This window comes from Balaenoptera physalus, assembly GCF_965194825.1.
Source record: "Balaenoptera physalus genome assembly, chromosome: 19".
Taxonomy (NCBI): domain Eukaryota; kingdom Metazoa; phylum Chordata; class Mammalia; order Artiodactyla; family Balaenopteridae; genus Balaenoptera; species Balaenoptera physalus.
The window spans coordinates 54,432,698-54,455,908 of NC_138900.1; the positions used below are offsets into that span (position 1 = coordinate 54,432,698).

The following is a 23,211-nucleotide window of genomic DNA, read 5'->3' on the forward strand; positions in this document are numbered from 1 at the left end:
CTCCAAGAAACAGACCTGGAGTCAAGAATTTGAGTGCAAGCGGATTATTTAGGAAGTGTAGGGAATACTGAAAGAGAAGTAGAAGGTGATAAGGAAAAGGAAGGCAGCTAATAGGGTGTGTGAGTGAGCCAGCTACCTTGGACACTGGATTGATTTATTGGTTTATTTATTTTTGGCTGCGTTGGGTATTCATTGCTGTGCACGGGCTTTCTCTAGTTGTGGCTAGCGGGGGCTACTCTTCGTTGTGGTGCACAGGCTTCTCGTTGCGGTGGCTTCTCTTGTTGTGGAGCACAGGCTCTAGGTACACGGGCTTCAGTAGTTGTGGCATGTGGGCTCAACAGTTGTGGCTCGTGGGCTCTAGAGCGCAGGCTCAGTAGTTGTGGCACATGGGCTTAGTTGCTCCATGGCATGTGGGATCTTCCCGGACCAGGGCTCAAACCCATGTCCCCTGCATTGGCAGGCAGATTCTTAACCACTGCGCCACCAGGGAAGTCCTGGACACTGGATCTTAATCCCAGTGGAAACTCAGAGAAAATATACAAAGTGCACATTTTAGCATTATCCCTCTCAGGAGTCTTTATACAGTAACTCCTGAGAGTCATTGGTTAAGGATTGTCCCCAGAAGGTGTTACTTCTCTGACACTTCTGCCTTGCCCTGCCCTACCCATGGGCAGCAGGGCCCATGAAATGAGAGCCCAGAGATGCAGATAGTGGCAGTGGGACATCTGAGCACACTGGAGGATCTGAGGGGTATGAGAACAGCATTCACAGGACTGTGATGAAGCACTTGGTACAGTGCCTGGCATGCTAGATACCCAGTATTAACACTCTAATATAAATTGCTCTCATGCAATTTTATAAGAAAAGTTTTCTCTGTTAATCTAAACAGGATCAATTTTGTCCCCCAGTGGTTATCAGTTTTACATGTCACATAACAGAAAAGAATTTAGTTGCTTGTTTTTTTTTTATATTTTCCAGAAATTCTACAGCCAAACCTTGGTGTTCCAGATTGCCCAGAGTGCTCAAAAGCTTACTCTACTGGCACAGGGGCAAGGTCTAGAGCCATGCTTGGAATTTAGTCCCTCAGTTCTGGAGCTGGGGCCACTGCTGCCTTATGCACCTGGAGATGAGGCCGAGGTGGTGGTGAAGAATCCCTGCAACTTTCCCATTGAGTTTTACTCCTTAGAATTTGACCAGCAATATCTTGTAGAAGAGAAGGTGAGCAGAGACCAAAACCAACCTCCATTTTCCTACACATGCTGGGCCCTGACAGATACTCTTCTCTCTGCCTGGACAACTTCCTCCTCACCTTTGCTCCTTCTTCCTATGAACCCTTCCCTGTCAATTTAAAGATCACTTTGCAGTCTTTCCTGACCTACTTCCCTTGCCCTAAGCAGAATTCATTCTTCTTTGTGATCTCATTATACATTTGAAACAACTAATTTAAAAACTAATACATGCTCATGTTAAAATTCAAACAGTAAAGAATGTATGCCATAGTCATTATATTTGAAATGAGTTTCTTGTAGACAGCATATATTTGGGTCATCTTTTTAATACACTCTGGCAGTCTTTGTCTTTAATTGGTGTATTGAGACCATTTACATTTAATGTAATCACGTTAGGGCTTAAATCTGCCTTTTTTTTTTTCCTGTTTGTTCTGGCTTGTATATTTTACAATTGCTCCTCCTTGTCCATTTTTTAAACTTTAATCTTTAGAGCAGTTTTAGATTCACAGCAAAATTGAGGGGAAGATGCAGAGATTTTTCATATAACCCCTGCCCCCACACATGCATAGCCTCCCCCATTATCAACATCCCTCACTAGATTGGTATATTTTTTACAATTGATGAACCTATGTGACACCATAATCACCCAAAGTCCATAGTTTACATTACAGTTCACTCTTGGTGCATTCTATGGGTTTAGACAAATGTATAACAACATGTATCAATCATTATAGTGCCATACAAAGTATTTTCATTGCCCTAAATATCCTCTGTGCTCCACATATTCATCCCTCCCTCCTCCCAACCCCTGGCAACCATTAATCTTTTTTACTGTCTCTGTAGTTTTGCCTTTTCCAGAATGCCATATAGTTGGAAGCATATAGTATGTAGATGTTCAGATTGGCTTCTTTCACTTAGTAATATGCATTTAAGTTTCCTCCATGTCTTTTCATGGCTTGATAGCTCATTTCTTTTTAGTGCTGAATGATATTCCATTGTCTGGAAATACCACAGTTTATTTATCCATTCACCTACTGAAAGACATCTTGGTTGTTTCCAAGTTTTGGCAGTTATGAATAAAGCTGCTAAAAACATCTGTGTGCAGGTTTTTGTGTGAACATAAGTTTTCAACTCTTTAGATAAATGCCAAGGAGTATGATTGCTGGATTCTATGGTAAGAGTATGTTTAGTTTTGTAAAAAACTGTCAAACTGTCTTCCAAAATGGTTGTAACATTTTGCATTCCTACTAGCAGTAAATGAGAGTTCCTGTTGCTCCTTATCCTCACTAGCTTTTGATATTGTCAGGGTTTTGGATTTTGGCTGTTCTAATAGGTGTGTAGTGGTATCTCATTGTTGTTTTAATTTGCATTTCCCTGAAGGCATATATAATGTGGACTATCCATTCATACACCTATTTGCCATCTGTATATTTTCTTTGGTGAGGTATCTGTTAAGGTCTTTGGCCCAATTTTTAATCGAGTTATTTGTTTCCTTATTGTTGAGCTTTAAGAGTTCTTTACATATTTTGAATAATAGTCCTTTATCAGATGTGTCTTTTCAAATATTTTCTCCCAGTCTGTGGCTTGTCTCTTCATTCTCTTGACATTATCTTTTGCAGAGCAGAAGTTTTTCATTTTAATGAAGTCCAGCTTATCAATTATTTTTTTCATAGACTCTGCCTTTGGAGTTGTGTCTAAAAAGTCATCACCATACTCTAGGTCATCTAAATTTTCTGTTATTCTGTCTTCTAGAAATTTTATAGTTTTATGTTTTTTATTTAGGTCTACAATTCATTTGAGTTAATTTTTATGAAGATAAGATCCACTCAGATTTATTTTTTTGCCGGTGAATGTCCAATTCCAGCACCATTTGTTGAAAAAAAACTCTTTGCTCCATTGTATTGCATTTGCTCCTTTAGGAAAGATCAGTTGACTATGTTTATTTGGGTCTATTTCTGGGATCTCTGTTCTTTTCCATTGACCTATCCAAGTTCATTTTTACTACCTCTACCCTGCTGTCCTACCTTGAGGCTGATCTGTATAAACTATGCCTTTATCTAATACCCTTGGTACCCTACTTTTTAGAAACTGCCCCTTAGTTCCCTACTATGAGCAATAATGAAATTAGCTAAAAATCTCTTTTTACCTCTCCTCACCACCCTCTAATTTAAAATGATATTTCTTTACTTCCAGTTAATGCCTACTGGGTAATCATCTCATGTACACTTGCTCCGTGTTTTGCTTCTTGTATTAAATCTATAGTGTCAGAGCTTACAATATTAAGATGTCAGAGCCTAATTTCCATCATTTAGTCTTAGTTCTACACTTGAACATATTTAATGCTCAACACCAGTCCTTGTGATGAAGCTTCTCCATTCGCTACTGGGTTGTCAGAAGATCATTCTCTAGTGGATTCCTCAGGAAGGGACCATGGGAACAATATATCCTGAGTATTCACGTGTTCGTAACTGTTTTTCCTTGGCTTTTGTGCTTGAAGATCGGTTTGATTGGATACAGTATCCTTGGCTCACATTTTCTGCACTCGTATATCTTAAATGCATTGCTCCATTGTTTTCTCATAAGGTCTTGCTGTTCATGAAGTCTGATGTTATATTAGCTATCTATTGCTGCAAAATAAATTACCCCCAAGCTTAGTAACATAGAACAATAAACATTTGTCATCTCATGTTTGCTGTGGGTCAGGAATTTGCGAATGGCTTAGCTAAGATGGTCTGCTTCCTCTGGACTCTCCACCAACTTGGCCTTTGAATCTTCTATCATCTTTACATCCAGTGTTTGTGCTCTGCCCGGTTTGGACTCTGTCCCTCTGGATTCGAGTCTTTTCATTAGGTATTTATTAGATGTTCAATGGCTTGTGTTGGCACAGCATCCTCTGCTGTGGGTCAGGGTCAGTGGAAAGCAGAATCCAAGACTCTGAGATTTGCATGCAGAAGGTTTATCAGAGAGTACTCTCAGGGACAACACCTGTAAAGGATAAGGAACGTTAGACCTAGGCAGACAGAGAAAGTAAACTGTGATGACATTGCACAGAGACTTCAGCTGATCCCACAGGACACTCTGCAGCTGGGCTGGCTCTTTACAGTCGTCTCAGTTGAAGCAAGTTGGCCAGGCCTTTGTGTCTCTACATCAGCCAGCCTTTGGAATAGTCCTTCCTTTCCCCACTGATCTGCCATGCCACCTCTGTCCTGTGTCAAAGCTCCATATACACGTGGGTCTATTCTAAGCTCTCACCTCCATTTCATTGGTCAATTTCTCTATTCAACATCAATACCACCCTGTCTATTGCTCCAACTTCATAATTCCTGATATCTGGTAGGACAGTCCTCTCTATTTCTCTTCATTAGCATTTCAACTATTCTTAGCCCTTTGTTCTTCCATATAAATTTTAGAGTAAGCTCATTAATACTGGTTTTCAAACAACTAAAATTGGTGATCTTGGAGAAGGGTTACCTAATTGATTTTTCACACCAGTAAATTAGGTTGCATAGGAAGTAATTGCTTTCTAGGAGTTGATTTTACTGTGTTTTATAAATATACATACACACTAGTGTTGCTGGATTTAGCAGAAAGAAAAACAGGTTGCCGCAATTAAATTTGAATTCCAGATAAACAATATGGGACACATTTATACTTTAAAAATTATTCATTTTTTTATCTGAAATTTAAATTTAACTAGGCATCTTGTACTTCATCTTACAAGCCTAGTATACATCCCTCTCTGTCTATCTCTCTCTCAAATACACACACACACACACACACACACACATACACACACACACACACACACACACACACACACACACATACCTAAACAGCCATTTTGCCTGTTTTTCTCTGGATCCTCTATTTATGAGACAACCACCTTACCAAGACAATATTGCTAACCACAATATTTTTCAATAACATGTCACTCAAAGTGGATAATTGAGTTCTGTACTTTTGTCAATGGAAAACAACAACAACAACAACAAAAAACCCAGTATATGTTATTTATAAAACAAGGAGAAAATTCTTTTCCACATGGGAAATGCCGAGGCACAAATGGGGCAAAATAAAAATTCTATATCCCCACAGATCCAGGGCTCAGCCTTACACTTTAGACCTCTGCAAAGGACCCTACCCTTTGAGATCCAGAAAGTATTTGTATACGCCCCAGCCTTAGGCAGGTGCAGGGTTTTTATGAGATGGATGGCAGACCCACCTGGGACTGTGGGGAGGAAACTTCCAGTGGGACCAACAGCAGTTCCCATTCTCCTTGAGCAGATCTTGCGAACGCTGAAGGGCTATGATTCCTACAACTCCCTGCTGCTGCCTCCCCGCCTTCCGGGGGAAAAGTTGCCCCCAGAGGTGTATGAATACTTTAAGGAGATGAAGCGGTCAAAAGAGGAGCAGATGAAGATGAAATATCTGGAGGGTCTGGCGCAGGAGAACGGTGAGAACTCAACAGTTCTGGAGCCCGCGGCTCCAGCCACTCCCCTGGCTTCTTTGAATTATCTCTGCTGGGAGACGAACCAGTTACTGAGCACCTTATGGATTTCATTTCTAACCCTTGCAAAATGGTCCTGTTGTCCCCATTGTATGGATGCGGAGACGGGGTCACATTCTGCTCTCACTAGAGTCTGGTGGAGAGTTAAGACTTAAAAACAGCTAATTCAGATATAGAAGGACACTTGCTAGATACCAAGCCCTGTGCTGGGGGCTTCACACGTACAGATGAGAGAGGAAGCACTGAGAGGCCAGGTCCACAGATTTAAGTGGCAGAATCAGGACTCAAGCCCGGGTCTCTCTGACTCTGGTGTCCACGACAATAACCACTCCACTCCACAGCCTCCACATCTGTGCCTAGGTGATGCAAGGTAATCCATCATGCACGGGAGATATTGGTGCCCTGCGAGAGATGGGGGTGGGAGTTCACATGAGGAAAGACCCTCCATGGTCCTCAAGGCCAAAACTCAATCACAAAGCTGGCCTGTGCTCTTACAGTCTTGCCCTTTCTTGCGCAGCACCCCAGGGTTATCCGTCATCCACCCAGGACCCCCCGTGTGTGCACTTGAGCGTCAAGGCTCCAGGGAGACCTATGGGATCGTGTCGCTTGTTGGGGTGCTCACTTCTCCTCTCTGCTTCCCTGTGCCCACATCCTGGAAATTTGCCCTCCCTGTTCTTACTTGCTCTCTTCTTCTGCATAATAGTCATCACGTGTGTTTTCTTCACACTTGTCTCCCCTCTAGACAAGCCCCCATAAAGGCAGTGATCATGTATCCCCCAGTGTAAACCCAGTGCATGGACCAGCACCTGATACATCGTAGTGCCTGATAAATGTTTCTGTAAGAGTGAATGAATGAATGAATGAAGTCCATTTCTCCTGCCCTTGGACCTGTCTTGTTGTCTCTCAAGACAGAAGGTAGTCGGAGAACACTAATCTGCCCTAAAAGGAGAAGATGAGAGAAGAAGGCTGCCTGTCTACCAGTCTCCTGGTTGTATTTATTGAGCATATTAGTTCACTGGAACTGCCACTGCAAATACCACAGACTGGGGGGCTTAACCAAGCAAAACTTATTTTCTCATAATTCTGGAGGCCAGAAATCCAAGATCAAGGTGTTGGTGGAGTTGTTTTCTACTGAACCTCCCTCCTTGGCTTGTAGATGGCTGTCTTCCCCCTGTGTGTTCACAAGGACTTCCCTCTGTGTGTCTGTGTCCTAATCTCTTCCTATAAGAACACCAGTGATATTGGACTATGGATGGCTTAGGACACTCACTTTAACTTAATTACCTCTTGAAAGGCCCTAACTTCAAATAGTCACATTCTGGCATACTGGGGCAGGGGGTGGAGTGCGGCACGGGGGTGGTGCTTAGGACTGCAGCAAATGAACTTTATGGGAACCAGTTCAGCCCATAACAAGCACCCAGTATGTTCCAAGCACTGAGCTGAAGTGGTGGAAGAAAGATCAATGAAATCAGCCCCTGCCTTTGAGAGCTCAAAGTCAGGGGGGGGTGGGGGGATAGATAGTTAAACTCAGGACTGCCTAGTGGCCTGAGGCAGAGAGTCACAAGGGGCTGCAGTGTAAAGAGGACTTAGTGAGAGCTGAGAAAGGCCCATCGCTCTCATCCCTGTCCTACACGCCTTGGTTGTGGGTTCATTTTTCCATTTGGCCCGTGGAAAGGTGATCTAGAGCCAGGACCTGAGGGTCAGTAGAAGTCCAGGGAGGCGCTCCCTCTGCTTCTCACCAGCACCTCTCTGAGCATCTGCTTACTCTGCTGTCACAGAGTACACGTCCTTCTCTGCTTCCAGACCACGTCCAGGGAAGGCCAGCAGCTACAAGTCATGTTATTGCCATTCCCAGGAGAGCTATAACCTCTCTGACTCAAATTCAAAATTAAACAAAGAAGGTGTCTTGGCTCCAGGGTAGAGCTGGGTCACCTTGTACAATGACAGCCCAATGCACCCACTGAAACTCTGTGGAGGGTGCGGGGCAGGGAAAGTAGTAGGTGTGCTCAACGATGACATAGAGAAATGTTCATGGTAAATTAAGGGGGAAAGCAGGCTACAAATTGGTATGTGTACAGTATGATCCCAACTTCAGTTTTGAAAAATTAAAAATCTGAGAGGTTGCCGCTCTCCTATACTGGTATCATAAGATGAAGCTGCTATTCCTCTATCACCATTTCTTTATCTATATCTCTTTATGTAGCTAAATATTGTCATTTTTGCTCTTTTGAATTTCCCAAATTTTCTAAACCAAATGTATAATTTTGGTAATTTTTTTTAATGTTAAAATGTAGAAACACTCTGGGCAGAGAAATTTAACAGCAGACTGACTGCAGTTCTTGTTTATTTGGGTCAGATAGTCCAGAGTGATGGTAACCAGTTCAGTGATTCTCCTCTTTGTCTCTCTTCCCTTTTCTGCCCTGTCTCCCTTGTCCTCCTCCCAACTCTTCCTGCGTGTTTCCATCCTTTGCTCCCTTGCAGAAGAGGACGATGGTCCCTTGTCAGAACAGGGGACCTCTGCCAGCACGAAGAGGACCTCGCTTAGCCGAGGGATCTCTATCACATCCAACCTGGAAGAGCGGCATATCCCAATGGTCAAGTCCAAGACCTACCCAGATGAAGAGGAGGATGAAGAAAGCCTGGAAAAAATCATGTTTCAAAGTAACCAGGCATTTTAATGTTTGGGTACCTGTTCTCTCTAAGCAAAAGTGGGAAGGCTGTTCAGTGCCTTTCACCTTTCTCCATAAAATGCATCTTTCTAGCACTATTATGTATTAATTCTACAATGTGAATATGCCATCATTTATTTAGTCATTTCCCTTACTGTTGCATATTCATATGTAACAGTATTGCTAGTTTCCAATATTATTTTTCAGCAGAAGAGATTCCCCAAAGTGGGATTAAGAGTCAAAGAGTATCTGTATTTTCAATTGTAGTAGCTATGGACAGATTATTAGCCAAAACGGGCACTTTCATACACTACAGGGGGAGTGAGGCAACATCTGCAGCAGATTATGTTTGTCATTTTAAAATAGGACGTTTACTAAGAAAAAGTCGTCCCCACTTCCTTCAGAACCCAGGTGAGGTCTGGGTGTGTCCGCATGTATGTGCATGCACACACGCACACATGTATATTTAATTTGCAGCTGACAAGATTCAGAGCATTGACAGCCACTTTCCAGAGGAGGTTGGAGAAGTAGAGAACAACCCAGTGAGCAAGGCCATTGCTCGCCACCTGGGCATTGACATTTCTGCAGAAGGCCGCATGGCCAAGAACCGGAAAGGCATCGCCATCATCATCCATGGGACGCCCTTGTCAGGTATGCACAGCCCTGAGGGGTTTATGGTGAAGTTTGCACATGTAATTTTTTTTTTTTTAATTAATTGATTTATTTTTGGCTGCGTTGGGTCTTCGTTGCTGCATGTGGGCTATCTCTAGTTGTGGCTAGTGGAGGCTGCTCTCTGTTGTGGTGCGTGGGCTTCTCATTGTGGTGGCTTCTCTTGTTGCAGGGCACGGGCTCTAGGCGCACGGGCTTCAGTAATTGTGGCACATGGGCTCAGTAGTTGTGGCTTGCATGCTCTAGAGCGCAGGCTCAGTAGTTGTGGTGCACGGGCTTAGTTGCTCCACACGGGCTTAGTTGCTCCGCGGCATGTGGGATCTTCCCGGACCAGGGCTCGAACCCGTGTCCCCTGCACTGGCAGGCGTATTCTTAAGCACTGCGCCACCAGGGAAGTCCTGCATGTGTAATTTTTGAGGCAGTAAAAGACTCTTCTGTTTGAAATTTATATACCAAAGAATTATCCCCAAATTGTTAAATTGCCAACTTCAGAGATATGGAGTTAGAGAAAGAGCGGGGACACCTCATTCTTAATTAATACATCTCTGAGTTGTTGGAGCTTGCATTCTTTCAATAATTTAATAACATTAAAATATTAAAGAAAAATCCAAGACATTAAGTTATTTAAAAAGAGAGGGGAAGAATATGTGCAAACTCTTTGGCCTGGCAGTATTACTTCTAAAAATTTATCTTAGGAATCACGTCGACAAAGATTAACTGCGTGAGTGTTCACTGCAGCATTGTTGACCATACTAAAAATTTGGGAGCACTTGAAACGTTCAATATGCGGGACTAGTTAATTAAGCCGTAGTACATTCATGCAGTGAATTATATCACCATGAAAAACAGTGTCTTGTACACCCATTTTCATAGCAGCATTATCACAATAACAAAAAGGTAGAAACAGCCCAAGTATCCATTGATGGATGAGTGGATAAACTAAATGTGGTATAATGAGATATTTTTCACCCACAAAAGGAAGGAAATCCTCACACATGCTACAACACAGATGAACCTTGAAGACATTATGCTAAGTGAAATAAGCAAGACATAAAAGAACAACTACTATATGATTCCATTTATATAAGGTACCTAAAGTAGTCATATTCATAGATACATGAAGTAGAATGGTGGTTTCCAGGGGCTGAGAAAAGGGAGGAATAAGAGGTTATTGTTTAATGGGTACAGAGTTTCCACTTGGGAAGATGAAAACGTGCTGGAGATGGATGGTGGTGATGGTTGCACAACAATGTGAATATCCTTAGCAGCTGAGCTGTACACTTAAAAACAGTTAAAATGGTAAATTTTGTATGTATACTATCACAATAAAAAAGTACCATAGAAGTGTATTGAATGAATAGAAAAATGCTCATGATATATATCGTTTTAAGTGAGAAAAAAAAATGCCATGCTTACAATTTGTTATCTGTATTAATATCCTATTGCTACTGTAACAAATAACCACAAATTTAGTGACTTTAAAAAATGCAAATTTACTTTCTTAGAATTCTGGAGGTCAGAAGTCTAAAATGGGTCAACAGGGCTGCATCCTTTCTCGAGGCTATAGAGGAGAATCCATTTCCTTGCCTTTTCTTGCTTCTAGAAACATTATCTGCATTCCTTGGCTCATGGCCCCTTCCGCCATCTTCAAAACCAGCACCATAGCATCTTGTAGTCTGTCTGTCTGTCTGTCCTCTCTCTCACTCTGTCTCTCTCTTTGCTTTCATCATCGCATCACCTGTTCTTACTCTGAGCGTCCTGCTTCTCTTAAAAGGACCCTTGTTATTACATTGGGCCCACCCAGATAATCCAGGGCAATCTCCAACATCAAGATTCTTAATCATACCTGCGAAGTCCCTTTAACATATAAGGTAACATATTCACAGGTTCCAGGGATTGGGATGTGGACATCTGAGCGGGGGAGGCATTATTCAACCTACCACATAACCCATTCTTTTTTTATAAGAAATATGAATAAAATAGTTACATATGCATACTTAGCAGGCATATGCTAACTGTAATCTCTCTGGAAGATCAAATTTCTTTTCTCCCTGCTGTTATTTCTGAATTTTCTGCTTTCTTTTTAATAAGCAGGTATTTTGAATGAGAAAAAAAATCAACACAAGTTATTCTTTAAACCAAAAAAGTCTCTTCCCATTAGAATCAGAGACAGTAAGAGCTACAAGATTTTTTAAAGCTCAGCTGATAGAATCACTTTTTAAGCCGAGGAGAAAATCCAGAGGGGATATGGGTTGCCATAGCATACAGCTCATCAGGGGTAGAATTAGGACCAGAATCCACAGTCCTAACTCCTGGCTCAGCTCTTGCCTCTCTTTTCTGCTGCCACCTCTGGCCACACGAGAGACTTAGAGGCAGAGACCTTGGAGAGATCACTTTCCAGTAGCCTCTGTTATAGAAGCTTCTTCTGTCTAGGGCACTGAGGAAATGAGAGCTGTGAAATTCAACCTCCTGACCTTTTTTAATAGGAAAGTCAGCCACCGCAGTCAGCATAGCCAAGTACTACAGTGCAGCCTGCCTGAACTTCGACTCCATCGTGCTGGAAGCCATCTCCGATGGCAACAACATCGCAGGGATCCGGGCCCGTGAGCTCTGCATCAGGGCCGCCATAGAGCAGTCCATGAAGGAAGAGGAGTCTGGTGAGAGCCATTTCCCCTGACTCTTTGTGGCCAAGTGGCCCTTACCCCACTGGTAACGCACCTTCTCAGTTTCCCCCACCGAGCTTTTCTCCACAGCCCCATTGAAGGCTGACTTATAACATGCTGCCAGTTAGCAGCCCAGAGACTTCTCTCCAGCAGACACCTGTGGCTCTCCTGGCTGCCCTTCGGCAGGGAGCAGGGCGACGGAAGAGATGTGGCCCACACCTTTGGGAGAGACACCTGGAGGGGAGCAGACATGTGCTCATTCAGAGCAGAGGAAAATAATGTGACAGAACTGCCAGCTTCTGTGAAAGACCAACTGCGGGATAGTTGGGTTCCAGCAAGCATGATTTGGGGAAGTTTTCATGGAAGTGGGCTTTGAAGGAGGAAGAGAATGTTGACAGGCAAAGGTGAAGATAAGGACATTCCAGACCAAGAAAGCAGGGAAGCTGATGGTAAATGAAAGGTGGGAAGGCAGGTTAAGGCCAATCATAGTTGGACTTAATGCCAAGATTAGGAATTTCAATTTTATTTTGAAGGAAAAGAGGAGTTGGGCAGTTTTCACCCTGTGGGAGAAATGGTCCGAAAGTTGCAGTAGGAAAGGAGCTCTAGTGATGTCTTGTAATGGAAGAGAGGTGAAGCTGAATATGAGTGGGGCTGGGCTGGCTGACCTGATGGCCACCTGCATGGCAGGGAATTGAAGGAGGGGGAGACATTCAAGATGTTCACACCAAGATTTCTGGTCACAGAAACCAGGAAGAGAGCAATGTCATTTACCAAGACAGGGAACATGGGAGGAGGAGGAAGTTTACTGGAAAGGAAAATTACTTGAGTTTTTAAACCCCATAGTAGTGAGGCCTTACCTACCAGAGGTTAAGAATCCTGGCTCTCCCGAATCCTCTAAAGACCTACAGGGCAGGAGGGTGGCTGCTCAGTGGGAAAATCTATCAAATATAAAGCAGAATACCTGCTCGGAGTAGAATGTTTTTTATATAAATACTTAGAACAGCATGCCGTCATTCCTGTTAGTGTCCCATGCCTGCTAGATGATAAAACTGGCTGGGGCTTTCAGGGGGGTCCCCTCCCCTTGATACCTCTGCATGGGATGCTTAGAGAAATGGAAGATTCTTTGCTGGGAAGAGAAGAGAAACAGCTCTTTAGTGGTCTAGGGGAGAAAGAATAATTTTCTCTCTACTCTTCTGAGTTCTTGGCTGAGCCCTCCTGTAATAAAAGACAGATTAACAAGAGAAAAACAAACAAGTTTATTAACATGTATACCGCATGTACCGTGGGAGATACTCAGGGGAAAATGGATGGCTTTAGAATTCAGAAGTAAATACCACCTTAATAGGGAAAGGGAAGGGGGATGTAGTCCTCTTAGGGGAGGGTAAATGGCTTTTAGGAAAGATGAGGGACCCTTACAAGAATGGATGGGAGGTGTGGCTGTTTGTGATAAAGTCTTTCTGGGTGTGGTATGGACTTGAGTCTCCTCTCCTGTGATAAGAGTCCATCTCCCTAGTTGATGAAACTCTCTGGAAGGGGACTTGTGACAGTGGAGCTTCTTTTGGAGGTTCTGTCTTTAAGCAAATAAGGGGAGGTCAAGGAAAGCCACTCCCTGCATTTACTGTTTTTCAGGTGCCTACAGCTCAAAATAACCAATATGCCAAAGCAGCATATTTTGAGGTGGCATATCCTGAACTCCTGTAGTCATATTTTGGGGTGGCATATTCTGATACCATTTAGTGGGAACCCCAGGCTGCATCACAATTCCAGTTCTCTTAGATTTTTTGTTTCCTTTTCTGTCAAATAAACTGCATTTCACAGAAGTCTTTGGAGCTGTGTTGATATCCCGTGACAAATCATGAATTTGAGCTCCCTGAGAAAGTAATGTCAAGCTAAAGGCTTAATAACTGGGGGAGACTTCCTCAACAAGGTGAGGAGTGCAGCTGCTGGAGTAGAGGAAATCAGCCCAGAAAGTTCCAGAAAGAGAGGAGAGGGATGGATAGGGCAGGATGGGAGCTTGGGGAACACTTCACATTTTAGGAGGAGGTGGGGGCAGGGGGAGAAGCCAGGGGAGGCGGAGAAGGCAGAGTGAGGGTCAGAAGGGTGGGCAGTCAGGAGAGCTACAGGCGGGAGGGGGCCAGAAGGACTTTCGCGTCTCTCCGGAGCCGTGGTTGGAGTCTGGGGGACCCTTCCCGCTTTATTTTCCTCATAGCCCTTACCCCTAGTTAACAGACTATTTATTTTATTTACTTATTTTATTGTCTGCCTCCTCCACGCCCCCCACCCCCGCCCCGGCCAAAAATGTGAGCTTCGGAGGGCAGAGATTTGTGTTAGTTTTCGTCACTAATGTATTCCCGGCATCTGGACTAGTGCTTCGCACATAGTAGACACAGAGTAAAGATTTATAAACATGTGTTAAATCAGTAAGTGAATATAATCGGAGGTGGCTGAAGGTTCAGATAGAATGAGCCCTGAGAAGAGGGCTGCTGTAGTTCACAGTTCGGAGGTCACTGGCGACTTTGGAGAAAACCCTCTCAGTGATGGGGTTAAACCCAGACCTGCATTTGCTGTTTGCTGTGGAGTCAGCAGGCTGTACTGAAGTGGAAGTGACCAGTCTAAACCTGTCTGTCCCACGCAGGACCCACTGGCCCCTTGAAATGTGCCTAGTCCAAACTGAGATGTGCTGTCAGTATACAATACATGCTGGGTTTTGAAGATGTAGTAAGAATAAAAGACTGGTAAAACAACACAGTAATCATTGTGGTAGGTTTCCAGGGCAGTCAGGCCTGTAGTGTACCAGCAATCTCAGAAATGATTACCCTGTGGGTTGGAAGAGAAAGCGGGGGAGAGTATCGTGGGATCCCCTGGGAAGGTGAGCAGGGAAGAGCCCGGGGCTCCAGGCCAGGCTCTGCACACACCCGTCATCATCATCCATCCTCAGTGGGTGGAGCCTCTTCTCTCAGCCCTGCTCAGCCAGCTGCAGGTGGAGATGGCTTTGTAGTCTTCAAAAGAATCACAGTACGTTTCAACTTGCCATCCTCGCTATTATTTCCTTATTATCCTAAGGTGACTTTTAATATAAACCCTCTCTCTCTGTGTAGCCCAGGAGGCTGCTGCTTTGAGCCAAAATGCCATGGGACAAATAGGACTGAGCAGTGAGACCCTGGGGAAGTTAACTTCAGAATCCACTCTGGTAACTCCCGAAATTAAACCTGCCAAGCCTGTGCGTGGGAGCGTGCTCATTACCAAAGGCAAAGCAGACAGCCACAGCTCTGTGTCTCAGAAGCAGCATCACCAGCACTCGTCCGAAACGCCACAGGTACAAATCAGGGCTCCCGGAAGGAAGGTTGGGATTTTTCCTCCCCGTTCCCCCTCTTCTCTTTTTTCTCCTCCTCCTCGGCATCTTGCATCCAGGTTAGCACAACTTTATTCCTACAGGTGCCCTTGCCAGGCAGGCCTGAGTGCTGTCCCTGTACCACTCCTGAATGGAGTGTTCATCTAGCAGGTGTGAAACAAGTGCCTTTAATGTTATAGGCATTGGGTTGGGTGCTGGCAAAGTGAAGATAAATAAAGCAAAATTCTTTCACTCAAGCTGCACTAAGAGTCTGATAAGGGTGATAACCACACATTCAAATATATGCAATAAAAAGAGATTGGTGACAAAAGAGGTGTGTAAAAAGAATTAGGTTGAACCATATGAAACTGCCAATATTCAACCACTCGGGAACTCTATTGCAGCAATTTCATATGGCTCAAACTACTACTAGAGGCATGTGAAGGATGGAACCATGAATATAAGTTGTGGGAGAGCTGCAGGGGAGTCTTGGAAAGTCATAAAGAAGCCAGAGAGTTTGAGTCACATGCCGAGGGACTTCAAAAACGTTCTCAGCAGGTGAGATGAATAGCAGGTGCTGAAGCCAGAGACAGTGGGTGGCGCAGTGAGAGACAGGTGGATGATGAGTTGTGAGTGGGAAAGCCGAGTCAAATGAGTATAGGCTTCTAAGATATTTGAAAAAAAGGGAAAAGAGATCAAGTAGTCATTAGAGGAGCAAACCCAGAGTCAATGAGTTCTTTCTCTGAAAGGAGGTGGAGGCACAAGCAGGTCTATTAAGATAGCTCCTGGAGAAGTATAAGGTGATGATCTACCCAAGAGGGAATGAGATTCCAGGAGGAAACGGGGAGGGCAGGATTAAGCATAGTTGAGGGAGCTGGGAGCCATCTTCCTCTAGAGTCAATAAAGGTGAAAATAGATACAGCTACTTGTAGGGGTAGCGGGGTGGAAAATGGAGGTTGGAGAAGGTCTTGCTGAATGGCCCTAAGATGTATGCAGGATGCATGGTCTTTGCAGGCAGTGTTGAGGAGGTTGGGTTGCATAGCATGCTTGAGAAGAATGGTAAAGAAAGCACTGATGTGTCCACTGTGAAGATAGAACCAGAAATTGGTGGTGGACAAAAGAAAAGATAGTTGAAAGTGCTGATGGCCCAGGCAAGATGTGAAGCCATAACTTCACGGTTGTAAGATTTCCCTAAGCAGCCCCTGGCAGCCCTTATTCAGAGGCAGAGGGAGAAGTTGTCATCATTGCAGGTGTGAGGGTGTGCTCAGAACAAGGGTCAAGGGAGTTGAGAGTGGCATCAGTATAGGAAATCTGGCCTAGGTAGAGAAGGAATTAAAAGAAGGACAATAGAATGGGAGAAATAGGAAGAGTAAAAGGGTCTGTGGGTCTTGCTTCAGTCTGACAGTGCTGTATAGGGGGAATGGGAGAGGTAGACATTTCAGAGAAGGTTGCTGAGGTGAATGGAGCAGAGGAGAGGAGAATCACACGTGTTGGATGGGGCAGGTGAATGGAGGGTTGTTGGGGCAAGTAGATGGTAGAGCACTGGATGGGGCATGTGGACAGAGTGGAGGTGAAGGTTTTGTGTAAGAGGAGGTATGCTGGTTGGATGGGGCATCCATGGGGTGGGATTTATGCCAGATGATGTCACATGATCTTCACTTCAGTTGCATGTTCTTCTAGCACCTTGAAAACTGAAACCATTGACTCAATTTCTTCTGGAGCATCATCCTTTTAATCCTCTTCTCCAAGATCTAATATAATATTCTTTACTTAGATGTTTATGGATGAACTGAACCCATATATTTCTTAAATAGGGTATCATGGGAAATGATTTTCTTTGGTTCATTTCTGCCAATCTGGATAGTAAAGCGAAGCTTTTTAGAACGTATCAAAGGCAGCAGAAAATCCCAATTCTGACTCCTATCTAAATAGGAACTTAAAACCTGTTCAATATCACAGTAGAAATCAGAGCTCAAAGACCTTCCCCCACCTGCACTGCACATGTGTCTTCCTGCATTGCTCCAGTGTTACAGGATCAAGTGGTTTGGACAGCTGTCGCCTTGTCAGAGTGCTTTTCCTAGAGATGGCTGTTTGGTTTTCTTGAAGCTCTCCTAAAGCATGAACTCTTCAATGATGGAAATTTTAGTCACGGTGCAAATGGAAGAAATGTGTACTATGTCACATGATGAAAAAATGACCTGTCATATAAGGTCATTTATTTATAAATCACCTTGTTCCAGGAAAACACCAGTTTGAAATCCTAATCTTTTCAATATTTAATCCAACACCCTGGCTCTTCAAGTCCACAGCCTCCTCAGCTACTCACTACCGTGGTTATATTCTAGACCTTATTCACTGTGACCTGTAGACTCGTGATCTCTACATCACACATCCTACTTTTTGACAACCATCTTCTAACTTTCCGGATGACTTATTCTGGTAAATAATGGGTCCCAGTGAAACCTCCAATTCACATCTTCACTGCCTACCAACCCCTTCATTTCCTTTCTTACTCAGTTTGGATTCACAGTCCATCACTATAGGTGCTCCCTTTCCCATTCCCCTTCATCGTACTCTCAATTCTCCACCTCCTCCATGTAGGGCAGTTGAACGTAGCTAGAGAAAACTTTCATCTCTCCTGAATGGTCTTAATTTAAATTTAAGACCACAGGGATTGGAACCAAGATGGCGGAGTAAAAGGACATGCTCTCACTCCCTCTTGCGAGAACACCAGAATCACAACTAGCTGCTGGACAATCATCGACAGGAAGACACTGGAACTCACCAAAATGATACCCCACATCCAAAGACAAAGGAGAAGCCACAATGAGACGGTAGGAGGGGCACAATCACAGTAAAATCAAATCCCATAACTGCTGGGTGGGTGACTCACAGACTTGAGAACACTTATACCACAGAAGTCCACCCACTGGAGTGAAGGTTCTGAGCCCCACATCAGGCTTCCCAACCTGGGGGTCCAGCAATGGGAGCAAGAATTCCTAGAGAATCAGACTTTGAAGGCCACCGGGATTTGATTGCAGGACTTCGACAGAACTGGGGGAAACAGAGACTCCACTCTTGGAGGGCACACACAAAGTAGTGTGCGCGTCGGGACCCAGGGGAAGAAGCAGTGACCCCAGGGGAGACTGAACCAGACCTACCTACTAGTGTTGGAGGGTCTCCTGCAGAGGCAGGGGCTGGATGTGGTTCACAGTGAGGACAAGGACACTGGCAGCAGAAGTTCTGGGAAGTACTCCTTGGCGTGAGCCCTCCCAGAGTCTGCCATTAGCCCCACCAAAGAGCCCAGGTAGGCTCCAGTGTTGGGTTGCCTCAGGCCAAACAACCAACAGGGAGGGAACCCAGCCCCACCCATCAGCAGTCAAACGGATTAAAGTTTTACTGAGCTCCGCCCACCAGAGCAACAGTCAGCTCTACCCACCACCAGTCCCGCCCATCAGGAAACTTGCACAAGCCTCTTAGATAACCTCATCCACCAGGGGGCAGACAGCAGAAGCAAGAAGAACTACAACCCTGCAGCCTGTGGAACAAAACCACATTCACAGAAAGATAGACAAGATGAAAAGGCAGAGGGCTATGTACCAGATGAAGGAACAAGATAAAACCCCAGAAAAACAACTAAATGAAGTGGAGATAGGCAATCTTCCAGAAAAAGAATTCAGAATAATCATAGTGAAGATGATCCAGGACCTCGGAAAAAGAATGGAGGCAAAGATCGAGAAGATGCAAGAAATGTTTAACAAAGACCTAGAAGAATTAAAGAACAAAGAAACAGAGATGAACAATACAATAACTGACATGAAGACTACACTAGAAGGAATCAATAGCAGAATAACTGAGGCGGAAGAACGGATAAGTGACCTGGAAGACAGAATGGTGGAATTCACTGCTGTGGAACAGAATAAAGAAAAAAGAATGAAAAGAAATGAAGACAGCCTGACAGACCTCTGGGACAACATTAAATGCAACAACATTCGCATTATAGGGGTCCCAGAAGGAGAAGAGAGAGAGAAAGAACCAGAGAAAATATTTGAAGAGAATATAGTCGAAAACTTCCCTAAAATGGGGAAGGAAATAGCCACCAAGTCCAGGAAGCACAGAGAGTCCCATACAGGATAAACCCAAGGAGAAACATGCCAAGACACATAGTAATCAAATTGGCAAAAATTAAAGACAAAGAAAAATTATTGAAAGCAGCAAGGGAAAAACGACAAATAACATACAAGGGAACTCCCATAAGGTTAACAGCTGATTTCTCAGCAGAAACTCTACAAGCCAGGAGGGAGTGACATGATATACTTAAAGTGATGAAAGGGAAGAACCTACAACCAAGATTACTCTACCTGGCAAGGATCTCATTCAGAATTGATGGAGAAATGAAAAGCTTTACAGACAAGCAAAAGGTAAGAGAATTCAGCACCACCAAACCAGCTCTACAACAAATGCTAAAGGAACTTCTCTAACTGGGAAACACAGGAGAAGAAAAGGACCTACAAAAACAAACTGAAAACAATTAAGAAAATGGTCATAGGAACATACATATCAATAATTACCTTAAACGTGAATGGATTAAATGCTCCAACCGAAAGACACAGACTTGCTGAATGGATACAAAAACAAGACCCATATATATGCTGTCTACAAGAGACCCACTTCAGAGCTAGGGACACATACAGACTGAAAGTGAGGGGATGGAAAAAGATATTCCATGCAAATGGAAATCAAAAGAAAGCTGGAGTAACAATACTCATATCAGATAAAATAGATTTTAAAATAAAGAATGTTACAAGAGACAAGGAAGGACATTACATAATGATCAAGGGATCAATCCAAGAAGAAGATATAACAATTATAAATATATATGCAGCCAACATAGGAGCACCTCAATACATAAGGCAACTGCTAACAGCGATAAAAGAGGAAGTCGACAGTAACACAATAATAGTGGGGGACTTTAACACCTCACTTACACCGACGGACAGATCATCCAAAATGAAAATAAATAAGGAAACAGAAGTTTTATACATTTTTAAAAAAATTATTAGCACCTTTAATTATTATTTATTTATTTGGCTGTGTTAGGTCTTCGTTTCTGTGCGAGGGCTTCCTCTAGTTGCAGCAAGAGGGGGCCACTCTTCATCGCGGTGCACAGGCCTGTCACTATCACGGCCTCTCTTGTTGCGGAGCACAGGCTCCAGACGCACAGGCTCAGTAGTTGTGGCTCATGGGCCTAGTTGCTCCGCAACATGTGGGATCTTCCCAGACCAGGGCTCGAACCCGTGTCCCCTGCATTAGCAGGCAGATTCTCAACCACTGCACCACCAGGGAAGCCCAGGAAACAGAAGTTTTAAATGACACAATAGACCAGATAGATTTAATTGATATTTGTGGGACATTCCATCCAAAAACAGCAGATTACACTTTCTTCTCAAGTGTGCACAGAACATTCTCCAGGATAGATCACATCTTGGGTCACAAATCAATCCTCAGTAAATTTAAGAAAATTGAAATCATATCAAGCATCTTTTCTGACCACAACGCTATGAGATTAGAAATCAATTACAGGGAAAAAAACGTAAAAAAATACGAACACATGGAGGCTAAACATTACTCTACTAAATAACCAAGAGATCACTGAAGAAATCAAAGAGGAAATCAAAAAATACCTAGAGACAAATGACAATGAAAACACGTCGACCCAAAACCTAATGAATGCAGCAAAAGCAGTTCTAAGAGGGAAGTTTATAGCTATACAAGCCTACCTCAAGAAACAAGAAAAATCTCAAATAAACAATCTAACCTTACACCTAAAGGAACTAGAGAAAGAAGAACAAACAAAACCCAAAGTTAGCAGAAGGCAAGAAATCATAAAGATCAGATCAGAAATAAATGAAATAGAAACAAAGAAAACAATAGCAAAGATCAATAAAACTAAAAGCTGATTCTTTGAGAAGATAAACAAAATCGATAAACCATTAGCCAGACTCATCAAGAAAAAGAGGGAGAGGACTCAACTCAATAAAATTAGAAAGGAAAAAGGAGAAGTTACAACACACACCGCAGAAATACAAAGCATGCTAAGAGACTACTACAAGCAACTCTATGCCAATAAAATGGACAACCTGGAAGAAATGGACAAATTCTTAGAAAGGTATAACCTTCCAAGACTGAACCAGGAAGAAACAGAAAATATGAACGGACCAATCACAAGTAATGAAACTGAAACTGTGATTAAAAATCTTCCAAGAAACAAAAGTCCAGGACCAGATGGCTTCACAGGTGAATTCTATCAAACATTTAGAGAAGAGCTAACACCCATCCTTCTCAAACTATTCCAAAAAATTGCAGAGGAAGCAACACTCCCAAACTCATTCTATGAGGCCACCATCACCCTGATACCAAAACCAGACAAAGATACGACAAAAAGAGAAAATTACAGACCAATATCACTGATGAATATAGATGCAAAAATCCTCAACAAAATACTAGCAAACAGAATCCAACAGCACATTAAAAGGATCATACACCATGATCAAGTGGGATTTATCCCAGGGATGCAAGGATTCTTCAATATATACATATCAATCAACGTGATACACCATATTAACAAACTGAAGAATAAAAACCATATGATCATATCAATAGATGCAGAAAAAGCTTTTGACAAAATTCAACACCCATTTATGATCAAAACTCTCCAGGAAGTGGGCATAGAGTGAACCTACCTCAACATAATAAAGGCCATATACGACAAACCCACAGCAAACATCATTCTCAAACATGAAAAACTGAAAGCATTTCCTCTAAGATCAGGAACAAGACAAGGTTGTCCACTCTCGCCACTATTATTCAACATAGTTTTGGAAGTTCTAGCCACGGCAGTCAGAGGAGAAAAAGAAATAAAAGGAATACAAATTGGAAAAGAAGAAGTAAAACTGTCACTGTTTGCAGATGACATGATACTATACATAGAGAATCCTAAAGATGCCACCAGAAAACTACTAGAGCTAATCAATGAATTTGGTAAAGTTGCAGGATACAAAATTAATGCACAGAAATCTCTTGCATTCCTATACACTAATGGTGAAAAATCTGAAAGAGAAATTAAGGAAACACTCCCATTTACCATTGCAACAAAAAGAATAAAATACCTAGGAATAAACTACCTGGGGAGACAAAAGACCTGTATGCAGAAAACTATAAGACACTGATGAAAGAAATTAAAGATGATACCAACAGATGGAGAGATATACCATGTTCTTGGATTGGAAGAATCAACATTGTGAAAATGACTCTACTACCCCAAAGCAATCTACAGATTCAATGCAATCCCTATCAAATTACCAATGGCATTATTTTCAGAATTAGAACAAAAAATCTTAAAATTTGTATGGAGACTCAAAAGACTCTGAATAGCCAAAGCAGTCTTGAGGGAAAAAAACAGAGCTGGAGGAATCAGACTCCCTGACTTCAGACTATACTACAAAGCTACAGTAATCAAGACAATATGGTACTGGCACAAAAACAGAGACATAGATCAATGGAACAGGATAGAAAGCCCAGAGATAAACCGATGCACCTGTGGTCAACTAATCTATGACAAAGGAGGCAAGGATATATGATGGAGAAAAGACAGTCTCTTCCATAAGTGGTGCTGGGAAAACTGGACAGCTACATGTAAAAGAATGAAATTAGAATACTCCCTAACACCATACACAAGAATAAACTCAAAATGGATTAGAGACCTAAATGTAAGACTGGACACTATAAAACTCTTAGAGGAAAACATAGGAAGAACACTCTTTGACATAAATCACAGCAAGATCTTTTTTGATCCACCTCCTAGAGTAATGGAAATAAAAACAAAAATAAACAAATGGGACCTAATGAAACTTCAAAGCTTTTGCACAGCAAAGGAAACCATAAACAAGACGAAAAGACAACCCTCAGAATGGGAGAAAATATTTGCAAACGAATCAACGGACAAAGGATTAATCTCCAAAATATATAAACAGCTTATGCAGCTCAATATTAATAAAAGAAGCAACCCAATCCAAAAATGGGCAGAAGACCTAAATAGACATTTCTCCAAAGAAGATATACAGATGGCCAAGAAGCACATGAA

The 23,211-nt window shown here is 42.8% G+C and overlaps 1 protein-coding gene and 1 long non-coding RNA gene across 3 annotated transcripts in view; one reads left to right on the forward strand and one right to left on the reverse strand.

Moving 5' to 3' along the window:
- The window catches only part of LOC309649354, a 460,714-nt gene that overhangs the window by 423,126 nt on the left and 14,377 nt on the right, over nt 1–23,211 (reverse strand). The gene's annotated exons all lie outside the window — the stretch shown is intronic.
- Nucleotides 1–23,211, forward strand: part of HYDIN (HYDIN axonemal central pair apparatus protein) — a 443,025-nt gene that overhangs the window by 323,803 nt on the left and 96,011 nt on the right. For both annotated transcript variants that reach the window (XM_082438963.1, XM_082438964.1), the window contains 6 exons: nt 979–1,218; nt 5,514–5,682; nt 8,218–8,397; nt 8,883–9,056; nt 11,561–11,731; nt 14,836–15,053. In XM_082438963.1, the coding sequence (XP_082295089.1) occupies nt 979–1,218; nt 5,514–5,682; nt 8,218–8,397; nt 8,883–9,056; nt 11,561–11,731; nt 14,836–15,053 (1,152 nt within the window). The remainder of the gene's footprint in view (nt 1–978; nt 1,219–5,513; nt 5,683–8,217; nt 8,398–8,882; nt 9,057–11,560; nt 11,732–14,835; nt 15,054–23,211) is intronic.